The sequence below is a fragment of the Mobula hypostoma genome, chromosome 6 (assembly GCF_963921235.1).
Source record: "Mobula hypostoma chromosome 6, sMobHyp1.1, whole genome shotgun sequence".
Classification (NCBI taxonomy): domain Eukaryota; kingdom Metazoa; phylum Chordata; class Chondrichthyes; order Myliobatiformes; family Myliobatidae; genus Mobula; species Mobula hypostoma.
In genome coordinates, this window is record NC_086102.1 from 143,876,541 (window position 1) to 143,901,462 (window position 24,922).

At 35.8% G+C, this 24,922-nt stretch overlaps 1 protein-coding gene across 2 annotated transcripts in view; it reads left to right on the forward strand.

The window, feature by feature from the left end:
- Positions 1 to 24,922, forward strand: part of armc8 (armadillo repeat containing 8) — a 138,573-nt gene that overhangs the window by 34,532 nt on the left and 79,119 nt on the right. For both annotated transcript variants that reach the window (XM_063051898.1, XM_063051899.1), the window contains exons 4-12: positions 3,316 to 3,458; positions 3,942 to 4,039; positions 4,924 to 5,016; positions 11,572 to 11,652; positions 13,802 to 13,877; positions 14,674 to 14,764; positions 15,025 to 15,085; positions 19,738 to 19,938; positions 20,624 to 20,719. In XM_063051898.1, the coding sequence (XP_062907968.1) occupies positions 3,316 to 3,458; positions 3,942 to 4,039; positions 4,924 to 5,016; positions 11,572 to 11,652; positions 13,802 to 13,877; positions 14,674 to 14,764; positions 15,025 to 15,085; positions 19,738 to 19,938; positions 20,624 to 20,719 (940 nt within the window). The remainder of the gene's footprint in view (positions 1 to 3,315; positions 3,459 to 3,941; positions 4,040 to 4,923; positions 5,017 to 11,571; positions 11,653 to 13,801; positions 13,878 to 14,673; positions 14,765 to 15,024; positions 15,086 to 19,737; positions 19,939 to 20,623; positions 20,720 to 24,922) is intronic.

Below are 24,922 nucleotides of genomic sequence, written 5' to 3' on the forward strand. Positions count from 1 at the left end.
TAAAGTTTTTTCTAAGTTATTAGCAAATAGACTAGAAAAAGTACTTCCTTCTATTATTTCGGAAGACCAAACGGGTTTTATTAAAGGTCGTTACTCTTTTTATAATATTCGTACATTGTTAAATATCGTTTATACTCCCTCACAAAATGTTCCTGAGTGTGTTATTTCTTTAGATGCCGAGAAAGCTTTTGATAGAGTAGAATGGCCTTATTTATTTAAGGTGCTTGAAATGTTTAATTTTAGCTTGAAATTTATATCCTGGATTAAACTGTTATATCATTCCCCTGTAGCCTCGGTTCGTACTAACTCTTTAAACTCACCTTTTTTTCCTCTCTTTCGAGGTACTCGACAAGGCTGTCCTCTTAGTCCCCTATTATTTGATATTGCATTAGAACCTCTTGCAATTGCTATTCGAGAATCTTCAAATATTACTGGGATAACTCGGGGATTAAAGTCCCATAAATTATCACTCTATGCTGATGATTTACTTTTATATATTTCTAATCCTGAGAAATCCATTCCTGCTGTTTTAGAGTTATTAGCACAATTTGGTTTTTTTTCAGGTTATAAATTAAATCTTAGTAAGAGTGAACTTTTTCCGATTAATAAACATCTTCCCTTATATTATAAATTTCCATTTAAATTGATTAATAATTATTTTTCATATCTTGGGATTAAAATTACTTGTAAATACAAAGATTTATTTAAGACTAACTTTTTACCATTAATAGACCATATTACTCAACTTTCATCTAAATGGTTTCCCTTATATTTAACTTTGATTGGTCGTATTAATGCAGTTAAGATGTTTTTTTTGCCAAAATTTTTATATGTGTTTCAGGCATTACCAATTTTTGTTCCAAAATCTTTTTTTGATAAAGTCGACTCTAAAATTTCTTCATTTATTTGGCAGAATAAGAATCCGAGACTGGGTAGAATACATTTACAGAAAGCTAAGAGAGATGGAGGTTTAGCATTACCTAACTTTAGATTCTATTATTGGGCTATTAATATTCGACATATGAAATTTTGGTTACTTGATCAGGACATACTATCTATTCCTAAATGGGTAGCATTGGAACTACAATCTGTTCAGGGTTATACACTTGGCTCTATTTTAGGCTCCTCTCTCCCTTTTGATTCGAAACGCCTTAAGCAGGTCTCTAACCCGATAGTTAAATATGCTTTGCGCATTTGGTTTCAATTCAGAAAATTTTTTGATCTTAATCAATTCGGGTTAGCGATTCCTATTTTAGGTAACATATTTTTTCCTCCCTCTTTTACGGATCGCGCTTTTCAAACTTGGAAGACTAAGGGTATTTTACGGTTTTTGGATTTATTTTTAGATGGTTCCCTTATGTCTTTTGAACAATTATCTAATAAATATAACTTATCAAGAATACATTTTTTTAGATATTTACAAGTTAGAAATTTCCTAAGTACTATACTTTCTTCCTTTCCAATGCTTCCTCCTACATATATTTTAGATTCGATAATTAACCTCAATCCATGTCAGAAAGGTGCATCGGCTATGATTTATAATATTATTATGAAACTTAGGAAAGCTCCATTTGATAAGATTAGGGTAGATTGGGAACAGGAATTGGGGCTTACCATTTCTGTGGATGATTGGGGGCAGATTTTACAATTAGTTAATACTTCCTCTATTTGTGCTAAACATTCCCTAATTCAATTTAAAGTGGTTCATAGAGCACATATGTCCAAAGATAAGTTAGCACGTTTTTACTCGCATATTAATCCTTTTTGTGATAGATGTTCGGGGCAGATAGCCTCTTTAACTCATATGTTTTGGTCTTGCCCTACTTTGGAAACTTTTTGGAGAGATATTTTTAATATTATTTCTAAGGTATTAAATATAGATATCTCTCCTCACTCTATTACTGCTATCTTTGGACTACCTAAAATTTCTAGTAATCTTTCCCCTTCAGCCCGTAGAATGATTGCATTTCTTACTTTAATGGCGAAAAGATGTATTTTACAACATTGGAAAGAGCTTAATGCTCCAACTACCTTTTTTTGGTTTTCTCAGACGATTTTATGTTTAAATTTGGAGAAAATTAGAAGTAACCTTTATGATTCTTCATTTAAATTTGAACAGATTTGGGGACCTTTTATTCGATATTTTCATTTAATGTAATATTTACCCTTCTTGTTTTTTTTCCACTGTTTTTAATGGAGGTCGGGATTGAGGACGTGATTTTAAGTTTAACTCTGTTTGGTTTCAAGTTAGCCCATTGCTTTGCTTTGCTTTTAGTTAGTTGCACGGTGGGGTTTTTTTTGGGGTTTTTTTTTTCTTTTTTTTCCATTGATATATATAAAATTTAGTATACTATTATGTTATCTTGGTTTCTTATGTTTAAATTACATTGTTTGTAGTATTTTTTTTGGTATTGATACCTTTTGGAATTTTATTATACTTTAACATTGTATTAATGTTTATATGGCTTACCTTTTTTGTATACTTATTCAATAAAAAGATTTAAAAAGAAAGAAGAGTATGTCAAGGCAACTCTGGACAAGCCAGAGGCACCTGTGGTTCCTCCATCTACACAGGACCCAGCCAGGTGGCTCGTCCAATCTCTAGACAGACTCCCAATGTCTGTTATAGTGAATTCTGGAGGGGCTGTGTAGAGTAACGAAATTGGGAGAAATGTACATAATTCAGTACCACCAACATTGAATTGGGGTCTCGCTCTAAGAGGCTGGTTTGACATGATGATGCTATTACGTAAAGATTTTTAGCACACTTTTTTTTTAGGTTTTGGAGTTCAATAAAATGTGTTACGAGTTTCATTAAACATAAAACGTCTCACTCTGTTTTATTTGCAAAAATCTATGCCTGTAACCAGAATTTACTGCCTCAAAATAAGGATTGAGATGAGAAGAAATTTCTTCACCTAGGTAATGAATATTTTGTAATTCTTTTGTTTAAGAAGGCTTAGTCATACAGTATATTCAGGACAGAAATTGACAGTTTTTTATATATTAATACCCTGAATTGCAGCTAACTAATTGTTGTGAGAACGCTAGTGGAGAGCAGGGGTCCCTGCTGGATAAGTAACCCTAACCCTGATGCGTGGACTGTAGTTGTATGGAGAACAGGGGTTTTGAACAAGTTCTCAGCATAGCAGCTCTCGAAGTATAAGCTATAATGTCCCTTTAAGTGCTAATTCTGCAAGTACTGTCATTCTTGGCTGCACATGATGAGCACTCAGAGAGGCACGACTATACAGCTTCTCCTGACTATAGCACTTTTTTCAAATATATATCTAATAATTGTCATTTTTTTTCCAGATTGCTTTATCTACTACAACAAGAAGCTTCAACTGTTGAACTTAAAACTGAATGTGCTGTAGTATTAGGAAGTCTCGCAATGGGGACAGAAAATAATGTCAAGTCTCTTTTAGACTGTCACATAATTCCAGCATTATTACAAGGTACAGGTGTTTTGAAATGGAAGTTCGAATGTTTTATGTGAGTTTGGTATTAAACTGTTCAAATAATGCATAAGTATTGAGACATCAAGAGCTGTGCAATTAAAAACAGTTTTGGTTTGCAGTGTTTATTGCTACTTCATGCATGACTGGAGTGGAGCTGCAAGTAGTTTACTTGCTATTGATCACTCTTCAGTGACCTTCTGAGATGTAAGCATAAATATTCGGTGAAAGTAACCAGTAATACTTCCCAATTCAAACAGATTGCTGGTACTACTGGGGCAAAATCATAGCAAGTGACCATTTAATTCATATATTCGGTTGTGCACAGATGCCTCATGTGCGACTAGACTGTAGAAAGTATTGAACATCAGATGCTTTTATGAATGTGCTAAAGAAGTTATTTTACCTTTTAAAGGACTTTGAGTAAATTGTGTATTACTAATTTGAGATAATAGGAATAATTCTTTTTTTCTTCTGAGTTAGGTCTCCTTCTTCCAGATCTTAAATTTATAGAAGCTTGTCTTCGATGTCTTCGCACAATATTGACAAGCCCTGTGACGCCAGTAGAGGTTCTTTATACAGTAAGTGTCTCTGACAAAAAAAATAAAACAAGGAAATGTTGGAAATACTTAGCAGGTTAGATAACATAGATGTTTCATTTCAAAGGCCTTAGTCAGAACTACATTTACTGAATATTTTGAGCATTTTCCTGCTGTTGGTTCAGATTTCCAGCGTCTGCGGTTTTTAAATTTTCAGTCTTAGATACTAGAAAATGTTTTGATTTTCTTTCCCCATTTAAAAAAGGATTTTAATTCAGTTATTTGAGTTTTTGTTAAAAATATTTCTTCCAATCATAGTATTGGAGTAATTGTGAGTGAAGAAATTCAAGTTTTATCGTTCATTTTGTGCTTTGTTTTTGATTTCATTTTGCTTGGCAGTTTCACAGAAAGTAAGGTGGGGGATTCCACTGGAGTTTTGTCTGGTGCCTTGTTGCAAACAACAATGACTAGAGAGCAAAATTCCTACCTTCTCTTCAGCCAGAAAAGGAAATGAAAATGGCAGAAGTGGATGGAATTAGTTGCAAACTCTTAGAAACCATTTGAGTGTATTTATTTTAGAAGCTCAATTATTTTTCAGAGCTATATTTCAAACAAAGTTTAAGCTAGTAAACACACCAGATTGGGTAATGTCTTGGGGATGGCGGGGGGGGGGGGTGGGGTTGCTAAAGCAAAATTAATATTTTAGGTTCATACTTTTCAACAGAACTGCAGGAAGTTAGAGATGCAAGTAGGTTTAAACATGTTCAGAGGACAGAATAGCAAAACAGAAGGCAGGTGAGACCAATGACAAAAAGGATAGCTTGGATAGGTTCCAATAGCAAGGTTTTCATTGTTGTAAAGTTGCAGCTAGGGAGAAGAGCAGATAAGATGAGATATTTTAACCTTTGTTTTTGTGTTGTCCCTAGGATGCTACAGTGGTTCCTCATCTTATGTCCTTGCTCAGTAAATCACGATATATACAGGAATACATCTGTCAGATTTTTTCCCATTGTTGCAAGGTAGGAAACTTTTAAGTGAAAATACTAGATTTAGTTTGTAAAGATGTGTATAAATGCGGGCCACCTGAAAAATGTTTCTATGTTAATGCTGAGCTTTTAAAAGTAGTTGCAAGGAGATGCTGATTCTAAACGGTTTAAAACAATGTACCAGATCATACATGATGAAATTTTACACATTTGACAAAACTGATTTGTTCTTCAAAAATCACAACCCCTGGCTTTTAATTTTATGGTACAGATGCTAGTGATGCACAAATTGCTTATAAAAAGTATTCACCACCCTTTGGAAGTTTTCATGTTTTATTGTTCTACAGCATTGAATTACAGTGGATTAAATTTGGCTTTTTTTGGACTATGATCAACAGAAAAAGACTCTTTTGTGTCAAAGTGAAACAGATCTATTCAATGTGATCTAAAATAATTACAAATACAAGATGAAATTATTGATTGCATTAAGTATTTACCCCCTTCAGGTCAGTATTTAGTAGATGCATCTTTAGCAATTATAATCACAGCCTTGAGTCTGTGTGAATAGGCCTCTATCAGCTTTGGACATCCGGACACTGCAATTTTTCCCCATTCTTCTTCACAAAACTGCTCAAGCTGTGTCAGATTGCATGGGGATCGTGAGTGAACAGCCCTTTTCAAGTCCAGCCACAAATTCTCAATTGGATTGAGGTCTATTGTGTAGCTTTAGCTTTATGCTTGGGGTCATTCTCTTGCTGGAAGCTGAATCTTCTCCCAAATCGGAGTTCTCTTGCAGACTGCATCAGGGTTTCCTCCAGGATTTCTCTGTATTTTTGCTGCATTCATTTTACCCTCTACCTTCACAAGCCTTCCAGGGCCTGCTGCAGTGAAGCATCCCCACAGCATGATGCAGCCACCACCATGCTTCACAGTAGGGAAGGTGTGTTTTTAATGGCGTGTAGTGTTTGGCTTATGTCAAACGTAGCGCTTAGTCTAATGGCCTAAAAGTTCAATTTTGGTTTCATCAAACCATAGAACCTTCTTCCAGCTGACCTCAGTCTCCCACATGCCTTCTGGTAAACTCTGGCAGAGATTTCATGTGAGCTTTTTTCAACAGTGGCTTTCTCTTTGGCACTCTGCTATAAAGCTGCGACTGGTGAAGCATCCAAGCCACAGTTGTATGCAGAGTCTCTCCCATCTCAGCCACTGAATTTTGTAACTCCTCCAGAATTGTCATAGGTCTCATGGTGGTGTCCCTCACTAGTACTCTTCTTGCATGGTCACTCAGTTTTTGAGGACAGTCTACTGTAGGCAGGTTTACTGCTGTGCCATATTCTTTCCATTTCTTGATAATTGACTTAACTGTACTCCAAGGGATATTTAATGACATGGAAATTTTCTTGTAATCATCTCCTGACTTTTCAATAACCTTTTTGCGGAGTTGCTTGGAATGTTCTTTTGTCTTCATACTGACTCACCAACAGTTTGACCTTCCAGATACGGCTGTATTTTTACTACAATCAGTTGAAATACCTTGAATGCAGACAGGTCTCCAACCACAGGTCTCCATTTAACTAATTATGTAACTTTTAAAACCAATTGGCTGCGCCAGCGATGATTTGCTGTGTCATATTAAAGGGGGTGAAGGTTCATGCAATCAATAATTTTGTGTTTTATATTTGTAATTAATTTAGATCACTTTTAAAGATCTGTTTTCATTTTGACATGAACAAGTCTTTTACTATTGATCAGTGTCAAAAAAAAGCCGAATTAAATCACTGTGATTCATTGTTGTTAAACAATAAAACATGAAAGCTTCCAAGCGGGGGAGGTGAATACTTTTTATAGGTACTCTATTTTCATTGAACTCAATGAAAGAACACGTGAGAATTAGTTATGTGATGAATTTGCATGAAATTGTTTCTTTGAATTTCATCTCTAGAATGATGCAAATTCACACTTGTTGCGTCATGCTCTTCAGTCCATAATCTTCTAATCTTTTTAACACTGTCTTGAGATTTTGGAGATGGCCCTTGACATCCTCAGTGATGTCATCCAGGTAACACTGAGTACCTGAGCAGTGCTGCATAGCTGTTTGTTATAGTGCAGGTGCCAATGCTACTCTAAAAATAAGCCAATTATAGCGATAAAGCCCTTTGTGAGTGTTTATGGTGAGAAACATTTTGGACTCTTTTTTTTCCTTCCACATCTGTAGGTAGGCCTCAGCCAAGTCCACTTTGTGGAATTGTTTTCCTCCAGAAAGATTTGCAAAGATATTCTTTATCCTGGGCAAAGGGTATTGATGTACTGGGTTAATAGTGACTTTAAAATCACCGTGGATCCTGACAGACCCATCCTTCTGTTTTTGGAACACTGACGTTGTTCATGGGCTCCACTCAACTTTGGAAAAAATTCCTTAGCGTCCATACGATCTAGCTTACTGGCTACTTTTTTAACGAATAGTACAAGAAACCAGACAGACTTTGCAGAACTTGGATGTGGCATTTTTATTTAACACTATTTTACCTTTGATCTGTTTGTTTTCCAATGCCATCCTTGAACACTGCTGTGACATCATCCAGTACCTTTCTTAATTCGCTTTCAGTTGACTCTTGAGCAGGGGATGTGGCATGCAAATTGTGATGAACCTCCAATCAAATTACAGTTGTCTCAGCAAATCACGGCTCAACAATGCTGGTCCTCCTGTTTTTACCATATACCAATGTGCCTGGTGGTTGTTGTATTTCATTGTTACAAGCTAACAGGAGTTAGCTTTTCTCTTAATTAGATATCTGCAGGCTACAGTCTAGTATCTTTGTAATGTCATTCAAACTCATTCTGTGGAATGACTGAAACAGCCAAGCCAGTTCCAATTCCATTTTAATTAATTTAAAGTGCACTTCTGTTGTAAGCGGAAGGGTCTCGGCCTGAAACGTCGACTGTACCTCTTCCTAGAGATGCTGCCTGGCCTGCTGCGTTCACCAACAACTTTGATGGTGTATTGCTTGAATTTCTAGCATCTGCAGAATTCCTCGTGTTTGCTTGTCTATTTTTAGTTTTCTCATTGTAAATCTCAAGGCTACTAGTCCTGTGTCACACTCATCATTATCAGATGTTTCATCAGTAGCATGCAGATTAGTATTCTTTTTGAATCTGTAACTTGATTTGTTTATCTTTTTCTCTTCCATTTTTGTCTACATGACATGCTGTCTGTATGTGTCCTACTTTGTTGCATCTTCAGCAAATTTTGCCTTTAAACTTGCATTGGTCTGGTGTATGTGAGCCCCTACTACAATTGTAACACAATTTCTTTGGCCATGCAGGTTTCTGTTTAAACACTGCAAATTTGCTCACAACAACAGGAATTCTGTAGATGCTGGAAATTCAAGCAACACACATCAAAGTTGCTGGTGAACGCAGCAGGCCAGATTGCTCTTACTAACTTTTCCTTCAGTTAGTCCTGACAAAGGGTCTCGGCCTGAAACGTCGACTGTACCTCTTCCTAGAGCTGCTGCCTGGTCTGCTGCGTTCACCAGCAACTTTAAATTTGCTCACGTTCACTTTCATTCCTGACTGCAACTCACTTACATCTCTGACTGCAGTTTCCATTGATACAGCGATTTCAACTGCTCTTTTAAATATGAATTGTGCTCTGGTTTGGAGCCATTTTTTGATTGCTCTCTTGTAAGATTCCTCAAAATAAACGATCTCTCAGTGGATCATTAAGCCCATCACTGACCTGACAATGCTCAGTCCATTTCTTCAATTCAGCCACTAAGCTAAAAAGGACTTCCCTTCCTTTTAACTCCAAGGAAACACCTGCTGTGCTTTTTAAAAACCCAGACTTCTCTCTCCACTTTCAAATTAAAAGCGTGCTGCTCTTCAAGAGGTATTAGTCGTCTAGGGTTTGTTTTAAAACTACCTCATTGCCTCTGTCATAGTTTGTAATTTCAAAGACTAATCAAAAGAATAAATTGGGAATAGGGAAACATGTCTATGAAGTATTACTTTTCCATTAGTGAGGCACACATATATGATGTGGCATTATGATGTATGTCATTTACGTACCTCTTAACATGTAACCATAATGAATTATGTAAGCAAATGAAGAACATTTAGTCAAATAATATATTGACAATATTACTCAAATATTCCTGAAATATTACATACACTACAAGGGGATATGAGGAAAAGTCTAAATTTATCCTTGTAGATTGTATTATTCAGTGTTTGAGATTCTGTTGTCAATTCCTTCTGAGTCTGCACTTGCTGATCAGATCACTGGTGGTCTGTATTTACCTGGTTCAGGTCCTCAAGGTTGAAATTGCTGGCTGAGGGCATACAGGACCTGATTGCTGAAGCTCTTTGTGATGCCAGGGTCTCGTCTGATGTAACTGGGTCATGAGAATTGGGCAGAAAAAGCCCTACCTACAACTGTTGCAAATGTCTTTACACTACCATCTTGACATTTGCCAAATCTATCAAGAACAGCATACATTCCCTGGAACAGATGAGCATTCAAGCATTCAAGCATTTATAAAAAGAAACGAGGAATGAAAGCTAAATTATTGAACATTTATGAATTAAAAATAAAATAGATAGAATTTCCAATTTTCATCTAAATTTAGCAAACTCAAGTGATTAATTTTCATTGAAGTTAAATGGCCTTAAAGCTCTGTACAAAATTTCACATGGTGAATGACTTGAGAGCAGATTTTTTAATATAAATGCTGGGACATATCAGCCATTTTAATTTCCATTGTTACCTGGGTCTCAATATTTGGTTGACAGCATATGGACATGCTTATTGGTGGATCCTGTCAACAAATTTGGGATTTCTGCACATGGATGCATGTGCAGTTAGTTCCAAAGCTGGAATTTACTGTGGAAGTGCTAGCAGTTCCCAGTAAGTTTTGGTCCAATATCTCATTCCCTACCTGATTAATTATGAGTGTAATAGATAATGCAGTTATTTTTTAAAGATTTTGCTGCTGGATATTTGGTTGTAGCTTCGCTGACCACTCCTGGAACCTGACGAATTATTAGATAAATGTAGCAACACCTACTGGCTGAGCAGAGAGCTCTTGTCTTTGTATTCCAGCCTATCTGAATATGTCACCTGTTCTTTATAAACTTGAAGAATCAAGGGCCAAGTGAATGAGATTTCTCTCACTAGTGTAGTAATAAAAATGCAGATGAATTTCAATTTACTGCAGCAGGAGTGCATCATTGATATTTGGGATGTCCTTATGCCAATGATTATCATTCACTGTGTACACTAGAAATCATGAGGATTGATATGTGATTCATAAACTAATCAATCACAAATATATTTGCCTTTTGTGCTTGGAGGAATTTACATTGATTCTAAACAAAAGAAATAAAGTCAACAGTGAGCTGAAGCAGAGATTTAAAAGGTAATGTGTAAGATGAGGAACTGATGGTGGGAAGAGAAAGTGAAGGAGGTCCGACACTCTATGTACATATCATAAAGCTTTGTACAGTGTGGGACATAGTCCTTTGAGATTTTGGATTTAGGAGATTTAATATAGAAGCAGTCAGTGCTTGTTTCAGGAAGCACTTTGCAGAGCGTTTTAGTTGAGATTTTTGTCTAAAGTGCTTTTTACTTGCTGTTGCATCACTCAGTAAGAGGTGCGTTTGAATTAATTCAACCCATGATAATGTGAGAAAGGCTATTAAACAGTTGAAAAACTGAGAAGTATCGGGATCTGATAGAAACTCTACAGAAGTCCTCAAAACAGGGAAGAATGAAGTTCCACACATGAACATATGCCCCCGAGATTCATCAAAGGGATTGAGTTAAACAGAATGGCAACAGACCCTTTGGACAACTTGTTCTTGCTGACTAAGTTGCCTTCCTGGACGACTTGTTCTTGCTGACTAAGTTGCCTTCCTGAGCATGTTCCATTTGTTTACATTTAGCCCATAACTCGAAACTTTTCCTATCCATGTACCTGCTAAATGTCTTTTAAATGTTAATTGTATCTGCCTCTACCAATCTAAAATGTTGGCACTGATACTAATCAGCTATAAATTATTAACAAATTATACAACATAAATAATCTATTTGTCTGAAATGAAATGTATGCTGTGACTTTGCAGAGTTCAAAACTCTGGAACCTAATTTTTTCCGTTTCTCCTCTTTCCCAGTCATTAAGCATATGAAATAAAATGCCAAGAGCCATGTCCATATTTGCATCATTTTATTCAATTGCCTGCATGTCAGGGCATACTGCTATCTACAAATTGTTTGCAGAAGATTGTCGTCTCTGTTAACTTAGAATCTTGGTGTCCTCAATCCTCATTGTTGACTTTGGTTTTAGTAGCAATTTTTTTAAACAATCATTTCAGCTGTTTTGCTCTTAGATGTTCATATTGTTTAAAGTAAAATCATATTTGGCTGTCAAATTTCTTTTCCATATAAAAATGAGTTAATCTTACTTGTCTTATTATTTTAGCTATGTAGTTATTTCTCACTTTTTTCCCCATCTGGGCTACTTTTGGTTTTATTCAATAGCAATAGTGAGGGTGACATGCTTGACAATTTCACTGCTGCCTTTGTTACAGACTCCAGAGCATCAGGCTGTATTGTTCAACCATGGTGCGGTGCAGAACATTGCCCATCTACTGACCTCAACTTCATACAAAGTAAGTGCCTGAAAATTAAATAGAGATAATTCACTTTAAAAATGTTTTTTTTTCAAATATTGCTTATGAATTTTTTCAGTATCAGAATCGGGTTTAGTATCACTGGCATCTGACGTGAAATTTGTTAACTTCGCAGCAGAGGTTCAATGCAATACATAATATAGAAGAGAAAATAAAATAAAAATAAAAATAATAATAAATAAGTAAATCAATTACAATATATATGTATATTGGATAGATTAAAAAATGTGCAAAAAAACCCAAGTACAATATATTAACAAAAAAAGTGAGGTAGTGTCCAAAGCTTCAATGTCCATTGAGGAATCGGATGGCAGAGGGGAGAGCTTCATAATGTTTTCAATATGGTTTTGGAGGAACTTGAGTTCTATAACATCCAAGGAAAAGCAATAGTATTGATAGATGTCATTGCAGCTTTGTATTTCATTATCTGAACGTTTGTCAATTACCTATAAACGTTAATCCTTTTATTAGTCTTCAGTTGCTCTTGAAAAGGAGTGCCTGCAATTTATTCCCTTAATACATAGCTAGAGACATTGATATAAAGATATCAGAAAGCAATGCGCTAGTAGATAAAGGAAATGCAAAGCTCTTGAAGGATTTAAACACATGACTAACAATTATTAATTTTAGTAATGAGAACCTGAAGCGAGTGGCACTTTAGGGATAAGATATTGGGAATATAGATATCTAAGCATGTGGAGATGGAGCTTTAGAGTACTTGAAATCAGAGTTTTTGCAGTAAATGGATCAAGGTATTGAGAAGTGTAAACAGAAGAACATCCTGGTGAAGTGAACCCCATCTCTAGACATATCAATGATATTTAAATATCAGAGCACCTTCTCTAAAAAACTTCCACAATCTATAACGAGGCAACCAAAACTGAATGCAATACTCTAATGTGTTGGTTAATCAGAATTTTATAGAGTTGTAACTTTACTCCACAGCACTTGAACTTAATCCCTTGTCTGATGAAGATCAAAGCACCATATGTCTTCTTAACCACCCTATCAACTTGCATGGCAACTTTGAGGGATCTATGGACTTCGATCCTAAGATCCACCTTCCTCCACACTGCTAAGAAACCTGTCATTAATCTTGTACCTTGCCTTAAAGTTCGACCTTCAAAAATTTATTATTTCAAACTTTTAAGGATTGAACTCCATCTGCCACTTCTCAGTCCATCTCTGAATCCTGTCTATGTCCCGTTGTAACCTATGATAACCTTTTACACTTTAGACAACACCACCAACCTTTGTGTCATCTGCAAACTTTCCCACCCTTCCACATCCTTGTCCATATTATTTATAAAAATCATGAAGAACCAGAGTCTCTTAATAACCTGCAGAACACCTTTAGTCATGGACCTCCAAACAGAATACACCCACTATTACTCTTTGAGCTAGCAAATTCTGAATCCACACTGCCAAGTTTTCATAGATCCCATATCTTGTGACTTTCTGGATGAGCCTTTCATTGGGAATCTTGTTAGATACATTACTAAAATTCAAATAGTGCACAACCATTGCTGTACCTTCATCAATTTATTTTGCTGTTTTTGAAAAAGTCACTCAAGCTCATGAGGCACAACCTACTCCTCACAAAGCTATGCTGCCTTTTCTTATTAAATACTATACTTTCCCAAATGCTCAAAAATCTTGTCTCTGAGAGTACTTTACATTAGTTTGCCCACTACTGATGTAAGACTTGCAAATCTATAGTAGGATTATCCCTATAACCTTTCTTTATTAAGAGAGCAACATTTGCTCTCCTTCAGTCATCTGGTACTACTCCTGTAGCTAGGGAGGAGAATTGTTGATCTCTGCATAATGATAAGTTCATGCCATAAGGCCCTATCTCTTCTTAAGCGCACTTCTCAGTTTTTCTCTCAGACATATACTTTTCAAAGTTTAAGTGTTTAAAGTAGAGAGAGAATATAGGGCCAAGAAGTTTCAGTTTTTGTTTTAACACGATTCTGGAAACAACAACCATATCATCTTTAGTGCAAGCAATTTTCTTTGGTTCGGTTAAAGTTTGATTTTCTTATATTTAAGACTGCACTCTTAATGCAGTTTACTGTAGCGTAGATATAATGATTTGAGTATAAAGTTTTATTTTGTTTCTCAATAGGTTCAAATGCAGGCATTAAAATGCTTTTCAGTCCTGGCTTATGAAAATCCTCAAGTTTCTTTGACTCTTGTGAATGGTGAGTAGAGTTTTTTGCTTGATTTCTTGGTCTACTAACTTAGCCTTATTTCACTTTCTTGGAAATAAAATGTTCAAATGGTCAACAATAAGAATTGTACTCCCCAGAATCTGAAAGGATTAGTAAAGAGTATTTTAAATCAATTTGACATATCTTGTTAATTACTTGTATTAAATGGTATGGGAATAAGGTAGTTATTGGAGGTTGGTCTTATTGGATGATGGAATAGAGTCAAAGAATGAAGTGAAATTCATTATATGAAATGAGCATCAAAGTGCAGTTCTTTTTAACGTTTGCACCAGTATGCTTAACATTTCACCTAATGTTTTTTTAAAATAGCATTTTTTTTTCTCCCAGTGCTTCAGTTGAACTAGTAAGTTGATGTCCTCTGTAGGTTTGCTGGCACATATTTTAGAATACAATTTTAGTCACTGAAAGATTAATTAAATGCTTGTAATGTGTGGGCTGCTGCTTTCTGAAGTTGTGCTTATTTTGCTGATAAAATGTGCCCTCTGGTGTTTCAAACCAGTGATTGCATTGGTCCATAACACTTTTTTTGACTTCAAAGCCATCAGGTGGTTTTCATGCCATTATACAGTATGTCTTCTGGGGGAGTGTTCTGGTACGGCTCAGAAGAGTGATGTATATTTTGTTATTATACAATATTTGCTGTTTTTGTCCATTTGGTTACTATAAAAGCTCTTTCACGTAAAAGTTGCTAAAAAGACCAGTCAAGTATCACTTCTTCAATCATCTTGTTCAAAACATGCCTAATATGATTTGTATTCTATTTTAGTGTTGGTAGATGGTGAATTGTTACCCCAAGTATTTGTGAAGATGATGCAGAGGGATAAACCTATTGAAATGCAGCTGACATCCGCAAAATGGTACCAATTCAATTTTCTCCTTAGTGACATTTGGTCACATGCAGATTTTGCTAATCTTTTACATAAGCTGCTCCTACAAATTTGAAGTTAGCAGTTCAGAATTTTATGGTTCCTAGTACTAATAATTTGGAAATACTTATTTAGTGGTAAAGATATTATCGCAGCTTGGCTGGTTCATGTAATTTATAAAAAGTTCTTTGTATTGTATATTCAGTGAAGATGATTTCTGTAATTTCTAACCGAATTTTACCATTTCTCAGTTTGACATACATGTGCAGGGCTGGAGCAATTCGGACAGATGATAACAGTATAGTTTTAAAGGTAGGTATGAAATTTCAAAAGTGTAATCTGCTTGTTTACTTGTAACATGCTGTTTATTTTGCTGTGTGTGTCTCTATTTGTGCAGTGTTCATAATATGATGAAAGTTAATTCAGCCATATAATGGTTTCTGACAAAAAGTACTTTGTTTTAAGAATGCAGTTCCAGATAATAGAATGATTGAAAGCCATGATGGGCAAGTTGAGTACAAACATGAAGTTCCATATCCATTTCTCATTTGTGCTTGAGCTGTGTCTGGATTATCCTGCAGAAGGAAAATAAATGACATGTGAATCCCAGTGACCACATTGAATTGTTTATCACTTTTCCCTTTGTTTCCTGTTTACAAAATTGTCATAGGAGAAAGTTGCCTTAGGATACTACTTGTAATGGATGTGGGTATACCTTTCAGTCCAGAACAAGAGTATCTCCATGAACAAGAGTGCTAGAAATCCAGAGCAACAAACACAAAATGCTGGAGGAACTCAGCAGACCAGGCAGCATCTATGGAGAGGAATAAACAGTCGATGTTTTTGGCTGAGACTCTTCATCAGGACTGGAAATAAAGGGGTAGAGGGCCGAATAAGAAGGTGGCGAGGAGGAGGAGAAGCAATAGAAGTTGTCATGTCAAGATACCTCCCAAGTTTTTTTTGCTTCAAATCAATACTTCCTAGTAACAATTAAGTTAGGATGTGCGTCGCTTTTTAAAAAATCTCTTTTACAATTATGTGCACATGTATTTGCCATGTTAGTGAATACTGTGATAGAGTTATTTGTTTGTCTCATTTATTTATTGTTTACAATGATTGACAGCTTAATTCCTGTTTCTTCCCCACATACCTTCACTACTAGTGTATCCTACAACAGAACTTTACCTATGTGATAAACAGCTTTCCTCTATATACACTTCCTGTTGACTTCTTGAATCCAAGTTTCTTAAAAGTAAACTCAGCACTGCAATCATGCCCCCTTGTCTGTACTCAGTCTATAGTGCAATGAAAGTCACCTAATTCCTTGTGCTTGTCAAGTTTTCATGTTTTCCTACATATAAAAAGGAAGTATATATGTTAACAGAATTATGCCTGTGTGCTTTGGTCCACTTTTACTTTGCTTCACCCCTCCCTACACTTGCCTTCATTCCTTGTGTTTTCATCACAAGTGATTTTACCTAGTGATCTGCAAGAAGATATAAAGTATTATTTTTAATGTAGCTCATACAGGACAGAATGTACTCTATCCCCATTTGGCACTATATGGAGTGCTGTTTTTTAGATAATAGGCTATGGTTCAAGACTACATCGTTTAATATTAATGCAGAAAGACAACTTTTTTGTTGTTATTTATTAACTTTATTAACAATATTAACTTTGTAGTTAATATGCCAGTAAATGGAACAATTAAATAGTTGTGTGAGAGAGTAGCAGATTAATCCATCATACGCCAAAATTTATGTCACAAATTTAGTTTTGCTGGACACATTTTAGTATTGATAATGTCTTGTCATTGCTTCTTGAAAGATCAATTTATTGAGAGTTGGAATTTTGAATTTTAAATGTAATTAATACCAATATAATTAAGACACTCTAAGTTGTTTTACTTGTTTTTTGTAAAAATCATTATTCCATATGTAGTCAGGTAAAATAGTATGTTTTGCAGTTCATTGTCATATTTAGACAAACTAAAAAAAAATGGACCTGTACTATTAATCTAAATAATAATAGTTTAAATCATTCTTTTAAAAGAAAGCACAATCAAAACTTTTATTTTCTTCCATCTTCTCCCAGAATTTTAAAACACCTTATCACCAGGAATACATGTAGGTACGGATTGTGAAAACGAGAAAACTGCCCTGGGGAGAGCCAAGGAATTAGTGCAAAAAAAGAAAAAATATACCTTTTAAATTTTATTTTAAATTACTGAAGTTAATTTCTCTATAATTTAACAAATGTATAGCAATGCTGCAATAGTCATTAGAAGCATTGTTGCCCCTTAGGTATCATGTACTTATCATGAATTGTGTTCTGGATTGCTGAGCTTTGAGATGCAGATCGATCTGAATGTCCAAAATAGCATTTCAAAAAAAAAAGTGCATGTTCAGCAAGTACTAAGAAAGCAAACGGAATGTTATTAAGTTCTTGGTTGCAAGCCATTTCAACTCCCCTCCCCATTCCAAGAACAACGTGTCTGTTGTCTGTCTCTCCTACTAAAGGAACGGCATCCATTTGTAGTGTACACCCAAAGACATTTGAAGTCTTAATTTCAGGTCGCCCTGATCACCACTGTTACTTTATTTCTCCTCCAAGTCCTCTCACGCCCCCTTCTTTCCCCCAGCTCAGTTACCCCTTGTTCCATCTGCTTAACACCTACACCCACGCTGACCGCCGTCCCCTCCCCTCACTGCTGATGTCTCCACTCATTACCACTCAGCCTCTGTCACTATCTCTTCCCCTTCCTCCCCCCCCCAATTCTCCATCTGCCTATAAGCCCCTCCTAATTTGGATCTAGCTATTCGCTGCTCCTGCCTCATCCCCACTGATTCTCCTCTTTACACTGTCAGTCCTGATGGAGGACTTTGATATGAAACATAGCTTTCACAGATGCTGCTGACTCACTGAGTTCCTCCCACAACTTTTGTATTGCTCCAGATCCCAGCAATCTGTTGTGTCTTCAGAATTTAATTGTGCTTACTACTAAGGAATTGAATACAAATGTAGTAGATTATGACAGATACCGACACAGTCCTTGACAAACAAGTGAGTGAAACGTTACCGGAGTTAGGTGGGAGTGGGGAGTTGAGGTTACATTCAGAAAAGCTTTGATTTTATTGAAAGGCAGAGGAGGCTTGAGGGGCCAAGTGGCGTTCTGTTCCTAATTCAGTTGTTTGTACGTGCCATACCTTTTTAATATCTGCATATGTGGAAGTATTTCTCATTTGAAAACACTGTTGTAATAAGGATTGGTGTCTTTATTGGCTTGTTTTTCTGAACAGGAATGACATGACAGGCCATTGTTTGGTCCCTACTGCCTGTGCATATTGATGTAACTCTAATCCTTCCTGGATCTTTTCATATTCCTTTTTGTCACATGTTTATCCCTTTGCACTTTAAAGGATAATCAAGTCTCTTCTACAAGCAGTTTGAGGTGAAGCATGAAACAGTGGTTCAAGAACCTTTCAACCTCCTTCACTTTATTTTTCCTTAGTGCAAAAGCCTTACTGGAATTACCTTTCACTGACTTTTATTGTGTTTGTTCCTTTCTCCTCGACACTTCTTTGCTGAATCCTTTCTCTATATCTTAATAACTGTGGTTCATCCATGGTCCATAGCATTTCTGTTGTTCTTTGTATCTGTATGGATTGGAATTCTACAATGAAGTATTTAAAATGTTAGAATCTTTCGGAAGTTTATGTTGTCCACTTCCTGCAAAAATGCTCTCTGTTGAGATCTTTGAAAATCTGCTGCAAACTATGGCATTGCCTTTTACATGTTAGCATATTGATTTAAGATAAAAAAAATATTTTTTTTTTGCATGAAAACTGCTACTTCCTGAGGGATAAATGCAGAGGGAAAATGGTATTTGTTTTCTTGGGCAGCTGACGACAACATGAAATGGTATTCAACAAATAATAGGCTTTCATTTCAGCAATTCATTTTAACAATGTTAGAATATCCCAAAGTGCTTCAGAATCATCATTAGATTCAACTGAAAAGGGTTATTAGTGGAACCTGCTAGTTGATTTATGCCACTAGGGCAATAGGCTTGCATTTTATTCCAGATCATTCCACCACTTGTGCCACTTTTTACTTTTAAGAACATACTAGATTTTCACTTTGGTTGATCTTTAAACTCACAGCGGCAAAGCATATTGTTAATATAGAATACAAGTGTCTTCAATGGTTGGAGTGCCTGTTAATACAATGCCAATCAGCTTCTTTGGACCATGGAACAAACAATTTAAATTGTTCTATCACAACAGTTAACTGTTTAAAAATGGCTGGTGATCCAGGATTTCAGTAATTACAACAAAATGCTGGAAACACTCAGACTTTTAACATTGAGTGTTTCCAGCGATTTACTTTTCTTTCAGATTTAAAGCATCTGAACAACACACAAAATGCTGGAGGAACTCAGCAGGCCAGGCAGCATCTGTGGAAAAAAGTACAGTTGATGTTTTGGACTGAAACCCTTTAGCAGGACTGTACTCTTTTCCATAGATGCTGCCTGGCTTGCTGAGTTCCTCCAGCATTTTGTGTGTGTTGCTTAGATTTCCAGCATCTGCAGATTTTCTCTTGTTTGCCATATGAAGTTATGTGACTGAGGACAGTTCATGGTAGGACCAAATCTAGCACGTTATTAAACTAAATTTCAAAATTCACTTTGTTATAACTCTTCGTCCTGTCCAAAACATACATGCATCGTAGCGGTCATGTTACATAAATTTATGTGGGCTCGTTTGATAGAATTTTAAAAGACAAGCGAACATGACCTATATTTGGAAGAATACATACAATACTATTGATTGCAGGTGTTGATTTACATGCAAGTTACTAGTGGGCCTAAGGCTAGAAATTCATGTTTCCAGTTATGTATGGGGAAATGAGGATATTGTATATGTTGCATCTATCTTGATTAACCATAATTCCTTTTCATTCAGACTCTCCCATGCCTTGTTAGGATGTGCAGTAAAGAGAGGCTGCTGGAAGAGCGTGTGGAAGGTGCTGAAACCTTGGCATACTTGATAGAACCTGATGTGGAGCTGCAAAGGATTGCTAGCATCACGGATCATCTTATTGCCATGCTTGCAGATTACTTCAAGTATCCTAGTTCAGTCTGTGCAATCACAGATATCAAAAGGGTAAGTTTCCTATCTTAGTTACAGCACTTCTAACCCTTGGAGGAAATATAACTTTTGCTATAATTGGAATATTATCAATAGATTATAATCACTTACTGAGGTGATTAACTACACGTATCAAACTTTAATTTGCTAAATTTTAATGCATATTTTGCTTCCTTTTGTGTCCTCTTGTTGACCCAATGAATCAGAAGATAAAAGACAATATATTGTCAGTCAAATTGTGTCTCCAGGTTGGGGATTAATTTTTATTTTTTCCAAAAGGTGGCGCCCTCCACTTTGAATAAGATTCCTTAATGATTGCTGAGTGCTTGTAAATCTTCAGCAAAAGCAGTTATTTGAATTATTTGTGTCTTGCATTCATGGATGACTGTGATTCATGGAGCAGATCTTATCTTTATAGTTGCAATTTATTTAATGAAATATGCATGCTATATTTGTTATCTACAATAATGTTAGTGAAATAGCACCTTGTTTTGTCTGTAATAATTTATGTAGAGTCTTCTGTGTTTCATTTGGAAAACACTTCTTTCTAAAATGATTGAGTATCTTTTAACCTAAGAGGAATTAAAATGGATCATTTTATTTGATTCAGCACCAAATCTCTTTCTAATGACTAGAAGTAATTATATCTAATGTTCAATTGTAAATGTACATTTTTTTTCTCTTTTCTAATGATCTTCAGCTTGACCATGACCTCAAACATGCTCATGAACTTCGCCAAGCTGCATTCAAGTTGTACGCCTCTCTTGGAGCGAATGATGAAGACATCCGGAAGAAGGTGAGTCTAGGAGAGGGGCGTCCCCCGGTCCTGGCAACCAACAGGCAGGGAGTGACGTCAACCTGACAACAAGGTGAAGAGAATTAACAGTGACTTTGCGAAAGAGCATAATCAGATCTGAAGAATGAATGCGCTTGAGACTCGTTTGTCTAGGAAAATGAGTTGTGACATATTCATGTTGGAATGACAAGTGCTGGTGTTTCCTATGTTGACCTGCACCGGATTTAAGTTACATTCTTTGCATGAGTTCGTAACAATAGTAACAAAATTAGCACTGTGAAGTATAGTGTATAGTACTGACTCACATATTGCAGTAGCACTGTAATGCCAGTTATATAAATGCTTGCCTACCTACCTGCTGCAAACTGAAGTACTCAGCTTCTGTTTCTGTATCACTTTTAATTTGTGGCCTGCTGATGTGTTCATTTGTGTTGCTGTGTGCAAGTTTAATTGTAAATAAAGCTTTGTGCAATGACAGTGCTGGTAGCTTGTTTTCTGAATATACAGTAAAGCAAAACACTATTTCCAGGGCACCTTTGAATAACTGCATTTAAAATATTGTTGATTTTTAAAGACTTCTTACACAGTGAGTGATAAGCCAGTAAATTTGCCAATTTGTCTTTGGCCTTTAAAAAAAAAAGGGAGTGCTATGTTCTCCATGCAAATAGTGATCCTCAAAATCGTACAATGTTGGAAAACTTAAAGGCTCCCATATTGCTCTTGCAATGTTATGGAAGTTTCAGCCTTGCTATCCTTTTGCTGCAATCATGTAGCATTAACATTTTCATGTACTTAAATTGTCAACCTTATTAAAATAATGATATGGATTTTGAATATAATCTGCCCACATGAATTTCTCCAAGCAATTTTTACCTCAGAATGGAGGCTCCTTGGTGATTATTAAGATCACTTCATTTTGTTTTGATTTTCAAGTGGCAAGGCATTTTGATCACTTTTTTTCAGAAGTTATGTTTTTACAATCCTTGGACTACTGGGATAAGTGAATTTTAGATATTTCCGTCTATGATTTTGCATGTGTGCTGTCTTCCAGTGTAGTATCAGTGCACTTACATGGTACTATTCATGTGCTAGTATATAACTTCGGTTTTAGATGCCTTTGTTTGAAAATGTAATATTTAGTAATTGTACAGGACACCTGAAATGTCCCATTCTAATAAGGTAGTGTGGTTTTTAGTGCCTACTTAATGCAACAGCACTCGTTGACTGCTGAGTGTAGGTGAAAGAAAGCACAGAAGGACATTACTTCAAAATGGCCTTGAGATTTTAAAAAAATCTACCCTTTACATGTTTTCCCAGTTGAAGAGAAAGCAACATTTTACTTATACTACACATCAGAGACTTTTATAATTTCAAAGCATATTGTGGTACTATAAGACACTGGAGGTGTTTTTTTTTAAGCATATTTATTTAGAAAGATTATATCAAATATTCTCACATTCCTTTCCTTTTGTGTGGACATGCAATTATTGTCCCATCCTTTAACATATCCAGTTTCCTTTTATAAGATACTATTTAATCTTTCTTGGACCCTTCAGGCCTGTATTCTAGGTTATGAAGCACTTCTTTTCCTTGTCTCCGGTGCCCTTCAGCTATTTTCCTAAAACTTCAATTTGTTCAATGATCTTTGACTGGTGGATGTAGTTTTTTCTTATCTACCTTTTCAAGATCCATTATTTTGAACACCTCTAGCAAATTTAACCTTAACGTCCCTGCTTTAAAGGATCAGAATCAGGTTTATTATCACTGGCATGTGACGTGAAATTCTAGTTTCTCTCATCTACCTATGCAAATAAAATCTTTTATCCAACAAAAGCAAAATGATTTATTTCTCATATATCTGAATTAAATTTTGTCCTCTGTACTGTTGTCTTTATCCTCAGTTCTGTTGTTCTTTATCCAGTCCCAGCCCCACTGTTTACTGCACTGCCAAATTTTATATTATCTGCAATTTTAAAAAAGATGACCTGGCTACTCAATTCGACGTTCTAGATGTGCATCAGGAAGAATTTTGAAATTTGGTTTGAACACTGGACCTGAGAGACACAAGTATATGTATCCCTTCAGTATGAAAAGCTGCCATTTGATATTATTTTTAGCTTTGTGCTTATCACATTCATCAAACAAGGGCGGCAAGGTAACGTAACAGTTAGCACAATGACTTTACAGCACCATCAATCACTGATTGGGGTTTGATTCCCACCACTATCTTAAGAAATTTGTACGTTCTCCCCTTGAGCTCGTTGCTTTCCTCTAGGTTTTCTGGTTTCTTCCCACATTACAAAGATGTATGTTTAGGGTTAGTAAGTTGTAGGCATGCTACATTCGCACAAGAAGCATAGTGACACTTGCAGGCACCACGATCCTCGTTCATTTGATTTGATGCAAACACCACATTTCACTGTATGTTTTGATGTACATGTGACAAATAAAATTAATCTATAACCTTACAATTGATCCTGTAATAGTAAGGTGTTTACTTTGATGTTTGTCTAATACCTGAAGAACTCTTTAGTTGGACTGAATGTACTTTCTCTGATACTTTTCTCTACAACCAGAATGCACTACTTTGATCAGCACTCATTGCTCATATCCTGGCTTATCTGCCAACCTCTGGCTCCATCCAATCAGACCAAGTCCCGTTTCAACTGACTGAAATCAGCTCTTCGATAGTCCAAGGATTTTCACAGTTTTTTTTTAAACTTTGCCCTTTTCCCTAACTATTCAAAATTTAATCAGGGGAGGTTGGGAGAAACAATATCAAAATCTTTAATTTTGAATGCCTTTATTATTTTGCATTAAGGAGAACAATCACATCTTATATTGTCTTTCCTGATAACTGAAACCCCTTCCCCCATGTTCAAATCTAGTAAATTTATGCACTTTCCCAACTGTCAGTTTTCCTAAATTGTGATGAAAAGCATTGGACACTATTCCACTCATGCCAAGTAAGCAATTTATAATCATTAAAGAAAACCTCGGTGCATATTACAGTAATCCAGTTTACAAAATCAAGAAAAATGTCACCTGGGTGAACTTATACCAACAAACCATATCTGACTTAATATTTAAATTTAGTAACCAAAATTTTTTTAGTTGTATGTCACCCCTTGATTTTCACAAACAGCTTTCAACCACAGCACACCTTAATGGGTAACAGCAGTTCCAACAAATCTATAAACTAGGCTTTGAAGAACCTCTTTTTTCACAGTTTGTGAATTTTTGGTGAAAAGCACATCCTTCACAACTTGTCAGATTAAAAACAAACAATTATTTGATTGATTTTGACTACTGTTCTTTGTGTTCACCCTTTGTTGTTAATCACCTTCGGTTGATCATAGTTCATTCCTCCTTTATTGTGATGGAAAGGAATAAACATATCTTGTACACAGCTAAACTTGTATTTAAATTGCATGCATTTAGGTTCTGTTTGTATCTGGGCACTGATCTGCATGAATATGAACCAAACTCACTTATTTCCTGTTGTTTTATATTGATCTGGATGTTCCATTTTCCAGTTGAACCGATAGACTGCTATTCCATTGTTCATGCTCGATATTAGGAATGGGATTGTCGATTCACACCTGTCTATTTATCAGCTACTCCACTGAACAATTCTATAGAATTTTAGATCTACCCCTTCTGCCTTCAGTCTTTCACATTGCAATGTCTGCTAAATGGAGCGCGCCTCTGAAACATATGAGCCCTGGTTTTGACTTACAGATTTACTGTATCAGTTTGGGCATTGTCTCTAGGTTACTCAAGAAATACTAATAGACCTGAACATTTTCTAGATCAATTTAGTAGTTAGATATCTTATAAAAGTTTGAGGGATACATTCACTATCCGGAACATACGGTTTTGGGTAGAATCATTGTGTATTGCATGTGTATAACAGATGCAGGCTCTTTAGAGAATGTTTTTCAAAATATTGGTGTACTTCCAAAACCTGGGTGTTTGGAGTAGAGAAATACATCCTTGTACCATGCACATATTTTTCTATGTACCTGTATGCTAGAGTCACTTGTATCTCATGGGCATTGCCATAGTTACATTGCTGTAAAATCTATGCTTTGTCCTGTGACTTTGAAAATATTTTTGCATGACTGATCACTGCAAAACTTGCACATCTGTTATCTGTGCATAATTAACCATTTATGATTATTTAAATCAAAAAAAAGTCAG